Source organism: Schistocerca gregaria, chromosome X (assembly GCF_023897955.1).
Source record: "Schistocerca gregaria isolate iqSchGreg1 chromosome X, iqSchGreg1.2, whole genome shotgun sequence".
Taxonomy (NCBI): Eukaryota; Metazoa; Arthropoda; class Insecta; order Orthoptera; family Acrididae; genus Schistocerca; species Schistocerca gregaria.
The window spans coordinates 197,125,512-197,144,433 of record NC_064931.1 but is presented as its reverse complement, the minus strand read 5'-3'; the positions used below and the strand labels follow the sequence as shown (position 1 = coordinate 197,144,433).

The window sequence follows — 18,922 nt, the reverse complement described above, 5'->3', positions numbered from 1 at the left end:
CCTGATGGTGAAAATGTTGCATCAGCCAAGCATTCTTTGAACACCTTTAAGTGAATTATAATGAAGAGGTGTTTACATGTGTGGAATATCTTGAGCTTTCACTTTTATCTAAACAAAGAGGGTTCAGTTTATGGCTGTTCGATTTATTCGTGGCAAAGAGGAGGGTTCTTCTGGCCTCTGGAAGCGATTGTTAATAAAATGCCTTTTCTTCACAGTTATACACTTGATGGTCATTTAAATTTTCATCCACCATTATTTTTTTGTAAAATTTCAAGAAACTGTAAAGCAGACTGACTGTCGCAACAGCTTGCTTCTCCTTCAATGGTTGTTTGACGAATTCCATGGCAACATTTCCATCTTGAAAACCCTCCATGAAAGCTAAAATAAAACTTTGTTGTTATGTACATCAAAGTGAAAATTTTTGGAGTGAGCATTAATAAAGTGGCACACCTTCACTTCTTTTTATTAAAAACTACCTGTAAAGACATTCATCTGGTTCACTGTCTTTTCTTAGTGTAGTCCTTTCTCTGTCCATTCCCACATCACTGACAACTGTGCTTACAAAACTTCTAAATTCATTCTCTTTTTTCAGCCATCCGCTGATTGTTCCTTCAGGTACACCACACTCACATGATAAACTTCCTTTAGTTCCATTGTCCTCAATGTGATAACTAATTTTTAGTTTATCACTCATAGAATATGCTTTCCATTTCTGTGATGTCATAACAAGCCCCCAGAAATCTAGACAATAAGTGAATAATCTATGATCAACATGATGGTTGTGCTCACTTTGACTATTGCCAAACTCTGTGGCATAGTCACTTCGTCGACTATGTCACAATGTTTACCATGAGATGTGTATTCAGAGCTTCTGTCCAGCAACAATTGTGATAGGTTGATAAGACAAACCCAAGGTTGAGTTTACTTATTTGTATCTATTTTGATTATTGCTTAGAGAGCTTGGAGGTTGCAGCAGTAAGTTATATTGCAGAAAGGCTACATGCAGACTATAATAAGATCTTTTTTCCGTGTTGATATTTTATTTTGGGGGACATACTTATATCATGTTACATCTGAATCCCCAGTGTATCAGACTGCAACTTACCGGGCTTCTGCTGTATTATATAGACTAAAATGTAGTTATATTTTAAGTATATTAATTTTATCAGCAATAAGCATTTCATTAGTTATAAAAAAGTGTTTGCAATTAGTTTAAATAAGATCTGTAAATGTGCTAAATAATCACTAGTAGGAATTTGAAGCTTGCCAATGTATCCATAAAGTTTTATTTGAATTTTTCAATTAGTAAGTAAAACTTGTAAACCCTAGGTGACATGCTTGTTGTTTTAAAATATTGTGTCTCATAAAAACGTTATTTTTGATGCAACTCATTAAGAAATAGTAATTTTGAATTGCACGTTAATAAAATTGTGTTGGCAGGAAAATAAAGCGTTAACTTTGTGCCAAAGTGAAAGTGAATCTTGTGCTGGGTGTGAGCCATACTTAAATAAAAATGTTATATAATTTGTTTTACATGTCTGTTTTCTCTTGTAATTTTTAAATTTCTTTGATCGTTCTACAGAAAACCTTGAACTTCTTGAGAGAGGTGAAATGAAGCAAGAATTCACCAATTTTTCAACTACTGGCATGTTGGGTGGTAGCGAAGAAAGTGATGATGAAGTTGAAAGTAATGGGCCTAACACTCCGGTGTCACCCAGTGTGTTACCAGAGCTCGATATTAACAGTATGGTTGTGCCTGGCGATTCATTTGATGAATCAAGTCTAGACTTTGATATTGAGGTGGGTAGTTTATTTATTCAGTTTTAAGTCCTTAGTTGCCTCTTTATTCATTATTATGTTTATTTCATGTACACTGCTGGCTATTAAAAGTGCAACACCAGGAAAGATAGCAAATAAGGAAATTTTACCTATTGTGCCTATAGGGTATATTACGAAGAATATACGGTTAAATTTGTTGGTGATTTGAGGGTATACAGGGTGCGAAATTTAGTACACATAGTTGCCACCTCATGCAGAAAAACAGCTCCACTCCCACTGGGCACTGAGTCGAACTGAGATTGGATGACAGATACGGGTACAACATTCTGTGGTGTTTCACCTCTTTACCAGAGTTCATTAGGCGTAGTGGCAGGCAAGTGGTGGTGTCTCAGTAATGGCAACACATGACCGGATGTTTTCAGTGGGTGGGATATCTGGAGAACGTGCTGGCTGAGACAGCAGTTGAACATCTTCTTTTCCGATCAAGATAGCACAGGTAATATGTGGTCTCGCACTATATTTTCAAAATGTAATGTCAGAAGACATGGTGTGACCACCGTCCTTAAAATGTCAGAAATGTAATGGCTGCTGTGTGGATTACAAGCTATGTGAACTGGACGCAAATGTGTTGTTTACCCAATGGCACCTCTCGTCGATACGCCAGGTGTGAGGCCCGTATGGTGGTGGAAAAGTAATCTGTCAACATTCGTTCCCCTCAAAGCTGCCACACATAAGTAGAGTCACCATAATGCTGCTCACAGAACCTGGACTACTACTAAAAAAAAAATATAAATAAATAAAAAAAATGGTGCCACTCCTGTGTCCAGTGTTGTCATCAGGCGCGCCATTGACAGTGTACCTTTCACTACCACTGCATTAAAGGGAGCTGTAGCAACGGTTTGTGCCAACAGCTCGTGCTGCTCCAGATTTGATGCTTCTTCCCAGTGTGTGCCTGCTTTGCTGCAGACGAACACATTCCCTGATTGAAGTACATGACGTGCCTGTTCGATCTTGCGTTGCCCGACAGACAATAAATCTTCCCTCTCAGATGCTAACTAGGTGGGACAGCTGAGATCCTGTGTGGCTCGAGTATGGCTCTCCTGAACCCACCGATTCTGTATTTGTGTGACGGTTGCAGGATCCCACTAACACAAGTAACGATATTGCGAAACAATAATATTTATAGGCCGCGTCCCTGGTGCTGTTGAATTCACACACATTCTGGTAGACATTTCTGCATCTTACATAAGATGTAACACGATCTTCTCACACACAGTCAGCATTTAAATTTGATATCTGAATGAAGAACTTGCTGTACTCCTACCTACTTTGTGTGGTTGTGGTGAAATGCTAATCATTTGCACATCCAAAAGTGTAGTCAACTTCATACCGATTTTAGGTTTGCTGTTGTGTGCGATATTGTGATTTTAATGCCTGACAGTGTAATTTTATTATTTACACACAATTTTTACTGTGGTTATACCAAATCTTTCTTGCAGAATCTTCTGATTTAATTTTTTGGCCTTTTCCATGGAACTGGTTGCATGCTGTCTAATCAATAATTCTGCAAGAATGATTTGGTGCAACAACCATGAACCTGTGTTGTTTGGGGGGGGGGGAAGCTTTCATAGTTGGAAAGTTCCTGTTGATTTTATTTTCTCAGTAACAGTGGCACCTGTTGTTGGCAAGTGGCGCAATATTCTGCTCACTTGACTTGCTGGGGTCCTTCTTTTGTTTCTTTACATGTGTGCAACGTAGGTGGCAGTTGAGTCAAAAAGGGATCACTTCTATGTGTTTTTTAAGATTTTGTGGTAGGACTGAATGCAAATCATTGTATGTAGCATTTGCAATGTGTTTTTGCAAGTTACACCTTTAAAAGCATCAGTTGACCTTTCGTTCAATAAATTCAGATGTTTTTGAAATGCACTTGAAGGCACTTTTTAGTTGGGACAAATGGCCACAGCATACTGGTTTACAAGTGTAGCCAATGATCAAAAAGGATTTCCACCAGTGCACTCTTGGCACCAGATTGGTGGTGATTTATAACATTCTGTATTTGAATTGTTGGGTTGAAAATATGTAATGTTATTGAATACCAAACACATTTGCTAGCGTCTGCATACAAAATTGTAAAGCATAAGTGTACCAGAGGACTATGGATTTTGGAATACTGTATAATGGTTCAAATCCAGTTGGATTGTAAGGAATGATGACAGCTGAGATAATCACTTATTATTTGCAATTAGATTAATATTTACAAGTCAACCTACACATATTTGCCATTTCACGTGGCGCACATCCATGATCTAAGGACAGCAGACCAATCAAGAATCCATTCACCCACTGTCTTCACCGTCGCTGCAGCGAGTGTACCATTCTGTTTCCTATTGACCATTGTCCATCAGGTGAAATATCTCCAGAGAGTGCAGCATTATCTCTGGTGGCTCAGTCGAATGTAGCAACCAAATATAACAGCTGCCAAGGAAATATTAATTTTTTCTCAACATAATACAAGTAACCTAAGTCCTTATAAATCATGGGAAAGAACACAAGAAATACGCAATCATTACTTTTTCAACCAGGTATTCTGTCCAAAGGTGTGTGACTGGTGTGTGGCAGTCACCATCACATAAAGAAAAAATATATTGAAACACACAAAAAAAAAAAAAAAAAAAAAATGATCAAGATGAAATGCACTGAGACTGCTACAAGGTACACACAGAACAAAGAAAAGAAAATAAAGTAAATGTACAGGATAAAAAACACAAATTCACTGTTCACTTTTGTATCACCTCACTCAGTAAAGGACATAGCTTGCAGATTGGTCTCTCGAAAAGCCCTTGTGGTGTCGAATAGTAGCCACTTGCAATATTCCATTGTGCCCAGGGTGCACTCTTATGATGGCCAGCTTCCAGCATAATGAGGCAGCTTATCTACCCATAATACAACCCATGCGCCAGGTTACAATTTCTGACTGTGGACTGTCCACTTGGTCCACTGCTGCAGGTGATGTATGTAGTCAGATGACCAGTGCCACCAAAAGATGTGGATCCCTTGCTGCAGAAGTTCCCACCTTGTGAGCAAGCTCAGGTTGGCTGTACCTAGATCTGGCTTGAGGGGTGCTTTGATTGTGGTTCTAATCAGGAAGTGACATGGGATTAGAACTTAGGGATCAGTAGGATAGCAAGATAATGGCATTAGAGGACAAGAGTTCAAGCAAACCCAATTTGGCAAGCCACCATTGTCAACTCTTCGAATGTTGAGTATATAATTCTCATTGTTCACAGCGTGTGGTTCTTCAAGGACTTTACTCCTGCTTCCCATATTTTGCTAGTGTGGTGTTGTAGGAAGAATGAAGCACCTGTTGATGCCTTCTTTGTGCATAAAATTTTTCACCTGTGTGTGCTTATAATGACTGCTCACAGCAGCTGGTAACTGGTGGAATCTCCAACTAGCCCCAACGAAGTTTGACCCATTGTCACTGTACGATTTTTGGCACCTACCTTGTCGTGATACAAATCTTCTAATGGCTGACAGGAATATTCCAGTAGTCATGTTGCTAACTGGCTCAAAATGCTCTACTCGTTTTGCCAGGTGCACAAATAGAGCAACATAGCACTTTTCCTTTAATTTAAATTGCCATGAGTCAGTTTTCACATAGATCTGTCCTGTGTATTCACTGCCACAATTGAAGAAAGGCCTCACAGTTTCTATATGTTTAAAGGCTGACAAGTCAAGCACTGTTGCAGAACATGCCGGATTGCTTTTGATCTGTTAGGTACCCACTGTAGCTTCCTGAAAGATGTAAGCAACAGGTGACACCAGCTTGAGGAAGATGATGATGATCAGCTTCCACTATTAGTCTTGTGAAATGATGGTGAAGAGGCAGTATATCTCATGTCATTGAGGATAAGATGCAGTGATTTGAGCTTACTGTTATTATCTACCAACTTATTGGTCTCCAACTGGTGGATTTCCGTTGCATATGTGGCTTCTTGTGGTATTCTGATACAGTGTAACTAAGTGTCCTGCAATTCATTGCAAGACATTTCAGCAGTTACTGTTGTGTCCTTTGCAGTTATTGTTATCCGCTGCAATCATGACAACTTCGAGAATCGAGATGATACCGTCTGGGATTGCTCTGCTGTTGTGACAGAGGACTGTAGCTCCTTCTGGCATCTACTGAAATGTACAAAGGTTAGAGGCGTCTGTTACAGATCATTCTTTAAGACAACCAAGTCCATGCCGCTACAGGTTTGTGTGTGTGTGTGTGTGTGTGTGTGTGTGTGTGTGTAGGAGATGCTCTTCTGTGACACCGGATGAGCTGGGTTCTGCATTGTAGATATTTGGTTCCACACTGTGGATGTTTTGATTTCCTCTCTACCTGACACACAGTACTCCATAATGTTTTCATATTGCTTCATGAACTTAGTGTAGCTTCCCTGAATCTTCATTTCTCCCACTTGTCTCTGCGTAACCTGAGAGAAGCGTTCACTGCAATGTGGAAAGAACCACCTGATTGACTTCGCTGTCCATGGACAATGAATCTGCCTGTGGAATTTTTCTTCGTGTCTTGCACAAAGTGTGTATCATACCATTCCTTCTCTTTCATCATTATACCTTGATGTAATTCTTCTATCTCCCAGAACAGAACTTGTTTGAACATCAGTGTCCCCTCTTTTTCTTTTTTACAAAGCACAATAAAACTGGCCACCATGAAAAACTGGTAAACTCTGCCTTTTGATGCTGGCCTGAAATGACCCAACCTAGTTCTGTTGCTTGAAGCACGGTATGATCAATTCCTGTGGAGATAGCCCTTGCCTTCCTAATGTATGGAGAAAATTCTGCTCATAGCAAAATGTCGATCGTGGCAGGTTACCAAAACTCTCTATCAGCAAGTTGAACATATCACAAGTTCCATTTACGTGGTTTAATTAGTTGTTCCAGCAGGGTGTCATTTACCTTTGGCAAAACTGGATAGTCGACAGACAACACGAAGTTACTTATGCAAGAGCCCACCAGTGCCAAGACATGGTGTTTTGTTTCTCAGCAGGTTGCACCTCTTTCCCTGAGTTGGTACTCTGCTGTGCCACCTGTGAAGACTGAGGCATTTTACGTGTTTCTGATATGAAGCACGATTGCTACCCAGAATCTAATACAGCACAAGTCTGCCATTTTCCATTGTCAGCTTGCAACTGTAGTCTTGCTGTCACAGGGAGCACTTGTTTACCTGGGGTGATCAATGAACAATAATTAGATGTACTTCACTAACATTTGCCATTGTGTTCATGTTGCATATCACTTGGACAATCCTTCCTTGTCCTATCTTGTGTGCATTGGGATTATGCATGTAGCAATGTGTGATATCATTTCCCACAAGTATGGCAGGTAACTGATCTGCAGTTAGAAGCCCTCTGATGGCTCAAGACAGTTGTAGCACAAGTTGTTGTGCATCCCAGCAGCTTTTTATTTGCTACATGTGGCTTGTTTGAATTCGTAGCTCATGTGCAATGTGTGAGCATGGCTTATACAACCTGGGAGATCCGGAAAAAAATCCGGTAATTTTTTCGTGCAGGAGAAAACCAGGAAAACCCGGGAAATTTTTAGAATTCTGGGAATTTTTCATTGTATTTGTTTTCAGTTAAGTTTTTGTAATTTTGACTAGTAAGAACTGATACTCTAAAAAAGGATATTACTGTAACCCACTACTGCAGAATAGTATTGCTGCAATAAAACATGAATGAGAGAAAAAACAAAACTTAAATTGCGAAGAAAATGCGCCATATACAACAATGACACACAGTGCTCATGCAAGCATCTGCCAACAGCAAAATGTGTCAAGGCTGTAGGAAGACTATGCAATGCTTCGTAACAACAAATTGCCTCCGATGAGCATGACCTCACAACTGTATACATTAGATTTGTTTCAACAGTTATGAGCAGGATCATACGCATGCACAGTTGACTAGTACCTCCTCCCGCTTCTGGTTACAGAAATGTGGGTGTTGGCTGTGTAAGCAGTCGCAGCAAACAGGTAGATGCTACTGGGAAAAATTTAACTGCCGCACCCAAGCTGTCAAATTCATGCATGTGCAGCAGGCCTGGATCTGGGAGGGAGAAAACTTTGTTTCACAAATTGCCTAGTATCCACCACACATTGGTTTATAGTTTATTCATATGACTTTGAAGCACATCCCTCTCGATTTTTGAACACATTCTAAGTTGATTTCTGAATGAATCATAAGTTGCTTTGTGAATGTGTGCATAGTGTACGGGATGTCTCTGTCAGGGAAATACTCGTCGCATCTAGAAACAAACTATCCTGCAGGCAAGAGGGGCTATACGAGCTGAGCGGAGTAAAGCTGAACTGATGAATGCCAAGCTCTGTCTCCTTATGTGGTTGATACGTTTTGCGAATGATGAGCGTTGTTGTAATTACTAGCGAAATCCATAAATTCAGTCTGCCAGAGTGGAAATAAACAACTAACAGGAATAACAGGTAAGAAAGATTACATATTATCTTCTTGACGTATCCAAGAAAATGAAATTTTGACAGAAAATTTTTGGCCAGATCTCTGACTAGTTAGGGCCAATTGTACGGTCCCCGGCTAGCAGCCGCTTTAAGTTCTATTCTGAACTAGCGTGGAAAACGCGTTGAACGAACATGTAACCATGCCTAACTGGAGATTAATTGCATGAAAAATGCGTTGCACGAACACGTAATAACGCCTAACTGAAGAGCAATCGCACGAAGAACAATCGCAGAGTTAGTGAAGTTAATCAGTGATAAGCATTCGCAGGAATAGTTACAGAATTAGTGATGACAAGACAGTTTGTTAGAATGAGGAAGGAGAAGAAACGGGAACATCACACAAATTGTGGAAGAATATGATAATTCCAAATTTGTATAAAAATTTTGTACTACTACTTTTCGATCTTATGCTTGAGAAACTGGAGCGTATGAATGAAGTGAAATGTGAAACTATTTCCTAACATCAAGCATTTTGCTTGTAGTAGGTCTAATAGGCATTTGGTATTGGTACTTTGTGAATTATATTTTGTCGTGTTATGAAAATGACTATTTGTGCCAAAACAGTCTTGTTTATTTGGTGTTTGTTAGAATAGCTGCAGTATTACAAAAGCCTATTTTGTTTTATCTAGCAGACAGTGACAAAAGAGATGTAATCAGATCGAGAAACCACACCAATCTTGGGTCTTATTTGTAATAACAGGTTTTCAGTATTAGATTCAGTATTCGATTTTTCATATAGCACAATGTTCAATGAACTTTGATGAAGTAATAGATTCTTTCGCACGCTATGTAAATGTGTAGCAAGATTAGAGAAAAAAAATCTAGGAGCTAAGGATTGGAGAAATGTGTGCTGTTTTGCTTGTCTTAACTGGTTTTGTGTATCCTATGTTTAATTTTGTGTCACATACAGCAGCAAGTTGTTACCCAATACGGAATAAAAAATGCAAATTTTCTGAAGAAAAGGAGGACAGGATGTCAAACCGGCTGACTGGAAGTGGGTGAGGCACCACAGGACATTTTAATGTCCACTGTCCTGAATATAGTTTGATGGCATCCATTACAAAATAAACACGCTTCAATTCCACAGAGCGAAATGCAGTGATGTGCGATAGAACAATGCTGTGTGAAGAGGCGTGGCACTGCACTTTGGCACACTGAAGACCAAATAACATCTCTTACACTTCCTCGAATACATATGTTTTATGCATCAGACTTTTCAGAAAGATGTGGCGCCACTATCTAGTATTGCCCCGGTTTGGAAGTATCGTAGATCCTGGGCTGATGCGCAGAGCAGTTTGAGCTATAGTGTGGAAGTGGGTAGTCTCCACCTGTGCTTATATATTTAACGGTTTCGCTGTTTCCTCTTTGTTTACATCTCTCACGTCAAATGGAAAACAAAATGGTTTTCTGTGCCTGTGAGCTATTAAGTGAATTAAAATACATTAACATAATTATGGAAGGCTAAAATATGTTGTTAGTTTCAGATTTTATTTTATTTCCATCTTTTTGACAGGCAAGCATTAATTCCTTTGCAGATCAGTGAAGTTATTTCTGTCAGTTTGAAAGAAATTTTCTTTTATTAATCTTTTCCGCTGAGGCAGTCAATATATTTGAGACAAAGTGTTTAATTCCACACTATTGGCTAGTTTCAACTGTTTGCAAATTCATATTATTGCAAATTCATATTATTGAGTAAAAAGACCTTGTTTCGCAAAGCGCCTAGCATCCAGGAGACGTTGGTATATTGATTTCTCATACGATTTTGAATGCATCCCTGTTAGTTTTTGAACATTTTTGATCAAATTCTATATTGATTTCTGAATGAATCGTAAGTTGATTTTTGAACGCATGCATAGTGTGTGTGATGTCTCTGCCAGGGGAATCCCCGTTGCATCTAGAAATAAACTTTCCTGCAAACAAAAGGGGACGGGTCTACGTGCAATACAAGCTGTCGACTACTTAGACATTGCAGTGCAATTTCGTACACACGTAAGGCTAAATGACAATGGCTGTTTATGTGTTGACTGGGTTTGCAAATGATCAGCGTTGTTATAATCATTAGCGAATTCCATAGTTTCATACTACCAGAGTGGAAATAAACAACTAACAGGAATAAAAGGCAACAAAGAGTGCAGCCGTTTCTGACATTTTTAGAAAATCATCCAGTTTGCCTTTAATTTTTAAACTATTGGGAAGCAATTGGAGAATGAAGTTTTATGTTCTAAGACCTTATATTGGTAAGTTCATACATGCAAAGTTTCATGTTCATACTCCAGTTACTTTCGGAAATAAAGAAAGCTAAACTTCACATTGTTTTGAGCATCTGTTTTTGTCAGCCGACTTTGCATCAAATGATCCATATTATAATGGATCAGGAATAATAATAATAATAATAATAATAATAATAATAATAATAATAATAATTCCACTTTTTAGGTGTTTTAAAACATGGTCTTTCTAATGAAAATGGTTTAAAAGTGTTTCCACGTTGTCTAATTTCGGAAAAATTTCCTGAATGACCATCACGGATTTTGTTAAAACTCATGGTTCCAGTGAACATCACTAAAGTTTTACTTTTACCAATTCAATACTTCTGGAGATTCAGTCATTTGTTTGACCCCATAGCGCAATTACCAACAGTGCATCCGTGAATTTTCGGTAACTTTCAGACGTAATATGGCCGCCAATATTTTCTAAAAAGAAAAAAAAACTAGGCCATCTCATACACCTTTTCACTCTCTTATGCGAAATGATGATGAGATGATGATGATTATTATTATTATTATTATTATTAATATAATTAATTATAATAATAATAATCATCATCATCATCATTTCGCATAGGAGAGAGCGAAAAGGTGTATGAGATGGCCTAGTTTTGTTTCTTTTTAGAAAATATTGCCGACCGTATTACGTCTGAAAGTTACCGAAAATTCACGGATGCACTGTTGGTAATTGCGCTATGGGGTCAAACAAATGACTGAATCTCCAGAAGTATTGAATTGGTAAAAGTAAAACTTTAGTGATGGTCATGCAGGAAATTTTTCCGAAATTAGACAACGTGGAATAGAATGGCCCTTATATATTTTTGTCAGTCGAAAATAGGTTAGGTTAGGTTAGGTTAGGTTAGGTTAGGTTAGAGCTTAGATTTAATGCTAAGATTGTCACATTTGGTAAGGTGACTAGATTATTGCGTTTGCTGGTGCTGTGCCAGATGTAATGTTTATGTTTACCACATCTGTGAGTATTAATTATGAGACTCTTGTGCATAGATGTTGTGGTGGTTCATTGTGATTGTTTAGACTCTGGCTTCCGCATTTTTCTATGAGTTTCTGTATCCGATACATTCTTAACAGTGAGAACTAGCTCATCACATAGTTTCTAGGTTGTGAAGTGTGAGTGAAAATGAATAATGTAAATAATTTCTAAGGTATAGACTTTTTCCATCTAACTGATGAGGAGAAGCTTGCTGAAAAGAGACTAGGAATTCCATTATCATTTTAAATATTGTGCAAAATATTAATGCTGGAAATCAGCAGTTTAAGAGAACGTTTAGACGGACATTTATAAAAGCAGTGATTGGTTATGTGGTTGTAAAGTTAAAAATACATTATTCTGCATCCCATGCATGTTGTTTGGTGGGGAACCCTCGTGGATGAAATTCAAAGTTACAGCCATAAATAATCTTGAGTACCAAAGTGAATAAGCATGAATCTTCAGCTGTTCACATACGAAATTGTTTAAGACTGGCACTTTTTGGAACTGTCAGTGTAGATATACAGTTGGATAGTGCATATGGAAGAAAAATGTTGGAGTGTAACGAAGAACTTTCGCGTAATGTGTATGTGATGAATATTTTAATAAATTGTTTGTTTCTGTGGTTCCTTTGATTGCTCGTAAGGGGTCATGATGAAACTGAACAGTCATCAAACCCTGATGTGTTTTTAGAGGACTGATTAAAATTAATGCTGAATTGTATACAGCACTAGGATAAGGCAACTGTTCTCAAAGGAACATGTAAAAAATCTCAAAATGGTTTTTGCAAATTATGTTGGAGTTACGTCATGAAGAAATTTCCAAGCAAACTAGGGAATTCAAATTTTTAGCTGTTATAGCAGATGAAACTTGAAATATATCAAATGTATTACAGATGGCTGTTGTAACTGTGACACATTGAGAGGTAAACCAGTAGAAAGGTTCTGGAGTTTGTCTACCTTTCCAAACATGACACTGATGTTGTTATGCGAGCAGTATACTGTTGCAATCGACCGCAACTGTAAACAAATGAGAACTTAGACTGCCTGAGGATTGAGAAGTGGTGCAGGGGAATAAGCTCCGCTTCCCTCTTGAAGGGTTGCCATCCCACAACCGCATTCTTTGCGTCCATGAAAGGAGAACTGACATGATGACGATCATAGGGATCACTGATTTCTTTTGTTGTGATGAGAGCCGCGTTCAAATCCCTCTACCGACCGGAATTAGTCTCTTCACTCAATTCAAAAGAAGAAGAGAACGAGCAATTCACAATACAAAGCAAATTGGAGTGCACAAATCATTTGGTAGTGCCCTCAGCACAATTGTTTGCTGTGGTTAGCAGTGGCAGTGCAGATCCAGCCTCTACCATTATCTTATGCAGCCACAAATCAAAACACTTCCCAATACAGTGTCTGCATTCTAGCTGGAGGTTTGCTAGAAGAATTAGACAAACAAAAAATAAATGAAAAACCCCAAATATTATCTGCATAGGTGGGGCATCCCTTACTGTGAAAAGATTCTATCCTAATGCAGAATATGTTCGATCTTATAAGTGGTATCAATCAACCGCAATATAAATTTTTTTTTTTCTGTGAATATGTGCCTTCTTCTCAAACAGCCCACAGCGGACTGCAATCCTTGATGAGGTGGTAAGAAAGCATCTGCTTAGATTGTTTCCTAGTAGGTGGAATTTTCAATTTCAATCTGTAAAGACAGTTCATGACTGCAAGAAAGGTGCAATTGAGTGTATGAATTGCATATTGGAAGGGTACTCTATGATGAGTGAAACTACAGTTTGTCAGGCTCCAGGTCATATATATTTTCCAGTTGCAGCTTTAATTATTGATTTGAAGTCATTGGTAAAGTCATGCTATTAGTCGAAGTGCTCTTCAGTCAGCTGCAGCATAGAGATATTAAATGAGTGCTCTGCCCATAAGACCATTTCAGCATTTAAAATAAATATTATTAAGATCTGATAAGAAATTGACATCACCAGTGGTAATGAATCTACTGATTGGTTAATGAAGGAAAAGAAACTGGACAAGACTGAGTGGAAAAAAGAAGCAAAGGTGGTGTGTGATGTGATAATTTCTGAGGCTAAAGACGGTTTTAGTTTCTCGACCATCTTGTAACTTCATCATTGTTTCTTCCATCAAAGTTTCTTTTGTATTTTTCTTAATTTCCTGGAGATATCTTAAATGAAGTGTGTTCTGGTGTGTGTGTTTTGATAAGCTGAAACTACATCATGAACTAACACAAGGATTTAGACTACTCTCTGGGGCTGTTAATCTAGCAGAGTTTATAATAAGCAGCAGCCCAGAGAAGACATTTCCTCATAGATATAGATCAAAACAGAAAGGTGCTTTTCAACTTTGAAAAATAAAATCATTGTTACACGAATCTATAAGCCATGGAAGAATGTTAGCTTTCCCATTGAAAAGCGATCTTGTGATTGAGATACCAGACTTCAGTCAGTGGATAACTTACTAGTTCGTATCAGTGAAAAGCAGGAGGGCAAATTTTCAGTACAAGTGAGGTAAAAATAAGTGTACTTATATAATTTGTCTCTTATTTCTAGTCTTTTAAATGACAGGTGTATTTTAGATCTACAGGAAATGTAGCTCATCATGTAATATTATAGTTTTACTAGGTATTTGATAAGTCCCAGCATGCTCTTTGCCACAAATATTTTTAGTCATAGATATACCTCTCAATGTTTTATGTGATTGTAAATTGGAGTTAAGAATTGTATTTTGCAACCTTTGTACACCATGAATTCTAATGGTGTTTAGAATATAAGGTGCCAAGGTAAAGAATTTTCTTCCATGTAAGCATCTCACATAAAAATGCAACTACTGATCCTCTGGGGAGGGAGACACACAGAGACCCTACTGTTAAGAAGATTATGAATGCTGCACTTGATCTTTCGTGTAGCAGTGCGGTTGTAGAAAAGATTGCCATGTTGGGGAACGTCTTGAGTGAAGATGCCACTATGAGAAAGAACATTGTAGGCTCATTTGACTGTTCAGATGTTGTGGTGAATGTGTTTGAGGGAAGTCATTTTGTCAACTACTTCAATTCACAAACATGTCGTAGGCAAACATTACTGTGAAGATAACAAAAAAGTGACTGAAAAAAAAACAAAGACAGGGAAGAGTGAAATGATAGCAAGCAAGTATGAAAAGGAAGTTTTAAAAAGAAAAAAGTAAATACTGAACATGGTGAGCAGGCACTGAAGGAAATGAAAGATGAGGATAAGACAAAAGATCGATTGTTGATGGATTATTGGATGATGTAGACAAATGCTTCAAAGAAGTAAGTCCCAAGCAGTGTTGGAGATTGTTACAAAAGTGAGGGAGTCAAGAAAATTAAAAACATAGGAAAGAAAAGAAGCAAAAACAAGGTGATACATAATGACCTAATTTTGTAAAGAAAGCTAGATGACGTTCTACATTATATTTAGAAATTAAAAGTTGTAAACTTTTTGTATTACTCTGAAAATGGTACTGCGCAGATTCAATTTAAAGCATTTTCTAGTTTTTGACCTATTTGTGCCGAATAGAAACATGTCAGTATTACTATAATAAAGTTCAATGATTTTCCTTATTATTTTTCATTATTATTGTCTGTAATATTGTAATAGTTTTATATGTTGATTACAATTAAAATAATAAATAAGTGTGAGATGACTGGCATCAGGGATAGTGGAGGCCAGATTTAAAAAGAAGAATCCTGCTCCTTGTTTATTCATAATGATAAGTGTGAGTCTGTGGTTAGTCATTTTATTGTGTCCAAATCAGAAAGTCAGTTTTTTTAGGCAGGATAGTCAATAAGTCAGAAACTTTAGTGTCAGATTTGGATTCCAGTGGTCAATTTACTGTTTTTGTTGTTGTTGAAGAAGGCAAGATTGCAACTTCAGATTTGTACTAAGGAGTTTATCGTCCAGTCTTTTTTGAATGCACCAAGAATGATGATAACAAACTAACTCACTGTCCAGAAAAATCTAAATCTCTGGTTCTGATATTTCCTGTCAAGCTCTGTGATTTCTTCCTTTTCCTGAAATCATTTCCAATCATCTTATTTGTCTCTCCAAAGTAGCTGTTTGTGCATAAGACTAGTGCTGAAAAAGACGTGAAATAAGTGTAACACAAAGATTTTCATCAACAGATGCATAAGTGCATGTACTTTACGAAGGTGTGAAGACATGTGTTTCTAAAGATAAGCAAAGGAAGTCTTAAAACAATCTTAGTGCCCATTGTACAACAGCTGCATGTGTCATCTCTCGTCATATTTTCTGAAGAGTTTTTCTAAATGTACTCATACGAGATATTTCATGTATTATTCAAAACATGCTACATGTCCATGAAGATGTAGTCATTCAATATAGAAGTCAGGTAGAAACATTAAAAAAGTGGAGGTGGGACATTGTCATGGCTTTGGACACTAATTAGTTACCTTCATCCTCATTGCATGTGGATTTCTTATCCCTGGGGTCTGAGTGACCTGACCTCCATTTTAAACATTCCGCAACATATCCCACTCCACTCCCTGTGGAAAGAACTAATAGTTCCAAAGCTAGGATAGCGTTGACACTTCTACTTATATATGTATCTGTAATATTGGCCAGCAGTTCCGTTTCACAATATTTTTGTTTACTCGGTAGAATTTTGCTTTGATGTATTCATTCCACGTAGATAACCTTTTCAGTTTAATTTTTCTCATAGTAAGTAAGATAATCATTTGTATTTAGTTTCATACAAGTGACATTGGTTACAGGTGGCCGAAGGAATGTATGAAGAATTTGAACGCGATGACAAATTAAATATTGGAATTACAATAGCACCTGATAATATCGAGATTGCACCTTCACCAAAACGAAGTCGTAGCACTGTCCAAGGTAACTACATTTACCGGCAGCTATCTGATAGTGGCTCCTCGAGACAGAAGGAACCACAGTTCCTGAGGACTGCTTCAGCTGCATTAGTCAAACTTGAAAACCCATGAAGAGAACAGTTTCATAGTGTCATACTGTAATGTTTCCCATGCCAGTGTTACTATCTTGTAGGTCTGACACAAATTGTGAAGTTTTGATACTTGTACAGCACTGAATACATATTTATAATAACAGTAGCACATACAATGTGGTGTGTTTTACAAACATATATTTTTGTTTATTATTCTCTTAGGTATGTTAAATCGTGCTCTTAAAATATTCAGTTACAATGTTGCAGCATTTGCTTTTTTGTAAGGTATTTAATAATGTTGAGAATCCAATTCTGAGCAACTGTGTGATAATTCTGGTGTTATAAGAGAATTTACAGCCTCTTTAATGGCAGGTGAGTATAATCTTTATTGGACAAAGTTGTGCTAAAAGTACATCAGATGTACATAGTTTTATATACATATATTTTTTATTTTTAAATGTGACATAAATGTTACTTTTTTAAAACATATTGATATAAATGTGTTTTGGTGCAACATATACTATGAGCAAGGTTTACTGGCCAGGGAAATTACATTCTCGTGGCTGAACAATTTACAATTTATATGCATAGTTGTAAGATTTTTCCTTTCAAATGATTTTTGTAAATAGTGAAACTGACAGTATTTACACATGCCTACTGAATAGTTTTACAGTAAAGTTGTGCAACTTTATTCAGAGGCCTCTGTGGTGTCCAGTCTAGAAATCATAGGGGTGCATGCTTGAGTAGAAACGTTCTTAGAAGTGAAATTGCAGTTGCACGAGTATGTTTGAGTATTTGTAAGTAGCATTGGAAATGTTCTGTAGTAATATATTTTACAGTGTTCTGCCTTCCAGTAAAAATGTACAAATTTTATAGATTAGTATTCATAAATAGTTACTTGTATCTTGTGCTATGATGGTGACTTTCATATTTTCAATATGTAGATAAGTTGTGAGGCAGTGTCTCTTTCATTATCATACAAAAGCTATCTGACAATTATTTGTGGCAGTACAAAATATGTACCTATGAGCAAAACGAATTTTAGAGTAGCAGTGGAATTTTGTTTTTTGCAATTATAAGTATTAGACATAATTAGTGTGCCTATCTGTGTGTGTTCATATCATCCAAACATCACTTAGAGGATTCCTGTGTTTTATGGTTTTAGTGAGAAATCCTGTGTGTTTTGTGGTTTTCTTGAATTTCCAACTGTTAAGTTCCAAGTTGGGTGAATGGTACTAAAAAAGTAATGATGGGAAATAAACATGATGAGTTTTTAAAGTTTTGCAACTAATATGCTAAGTGAAGTTGTGTGTGCAGTGTTTGTATGCTGGATATTAATCTAAATTCAGTCTGCCTTTGAAATCATTCTCTTGTTTATGAAAATGTTATAAAAGTGGTGTTGCGAAAAATGCGGCTCATGGAGTTTAGTGCCAGGAAAACATAAATTAAGTATTTTAAAAGCTCATCCATTATAAAGTGATTGATTACCTGTTTCCTGATGATCACTCTGTATTAAAGGCTTTCATTAATTTAATATGTCCTTGTATTCAACAAAGTTTCCAGCTTCATCATGCTGTTAATGACTTATGTGATGATTCAAGATAGTGACAAAATGCATAGCTTTTGCTATTTCATTTGTTGGTATAAACTTGGGTTAAGTAACAGTATAGCAGGAAATTGGGGTCTAGGGATACACACCTATGAAAGTAAACAAATGGAAATATCTGTGTAATCTGCCATAAGTAGCTAACCAGTATGTTTAAATGACCCATGGGGGGTTCAGAAAGAAGGTTGAATTCACACATCATACAGTAAAACATTGATTTATGGTCTCCAAAAGGGCTCATAAAATGGAAACAGTGTATGTGGGAAAATGGTTGGTGTTGATTTTTCAGAAACCACCTGTATGGATAGTTGTCTTTTACAAAATTATTATTCTGCAGAAAACCCTTAACCCTTTCACTGCTGCAGATGAGCTCTTTGCATTCTGTGCTGGGGCTGCTTTTGTTATGGCTGTACTGCTTGCCAAAGGCACATGCCTGTGCTGAGAGACAGCACTCCAAGCGATATGAGATATTTATCATCCAATTTTTTGAAAACTAATTGATGAAAAAATTTGATTTTTGCACGTCTTACAGTCTGATATCTTCACTCCATAAAGGACTGAATTTCTTGTCATTACCCATCATAGTTACTGTGCTACATAAGATTACATGAAACATCCTGCAAAATTTTAAAGGTTTTTGTAGGTGTAAAAATATGGTTGATTTTACCATATTGCAATGAATGAACTGTAGATAAGATATCTAAATTTTATTTAAAATTGAGAGTAGAACAAAACCTCATTTCGTTCTTGATTTATTGGGTTTTATATCCGAAGGACAGTCGTGCG

At 37.2% G+C, this 18,922-nt stretch overlaps 1 protein-coding gene across 2 annotated transcripts in view; it reads left to right on the top strand.

Moving 5' to 3' along the window:
* LOC126297842 (forkhead box protein P2) overlaps window positions 1-18,064 on the top strand; it is a 68,164-nt gene extending 50,100 nt beyond the window's left edge. For both annotated transcript variants that reach the window (XM_049989095.1, XM_049989094.1), the window contains 2 exons: window positions 1,583-1,800; window positions 16,343-18,064. In XM_049989095.1, the coding sequence (XP_049845052.1) occupies window positions 1,583-1,800; window positions 16,343-16,570 (446 nt within the window). In that variant the 3' untranslated portion in view covers window positions 16,571-18,064. The remainder of the gene's footprint in view (window positions 1-1,582; window positions 1,801-16,342) is intronic.
* Window positions 18,065-18,922: the final 858 nt, after the last annotated feature.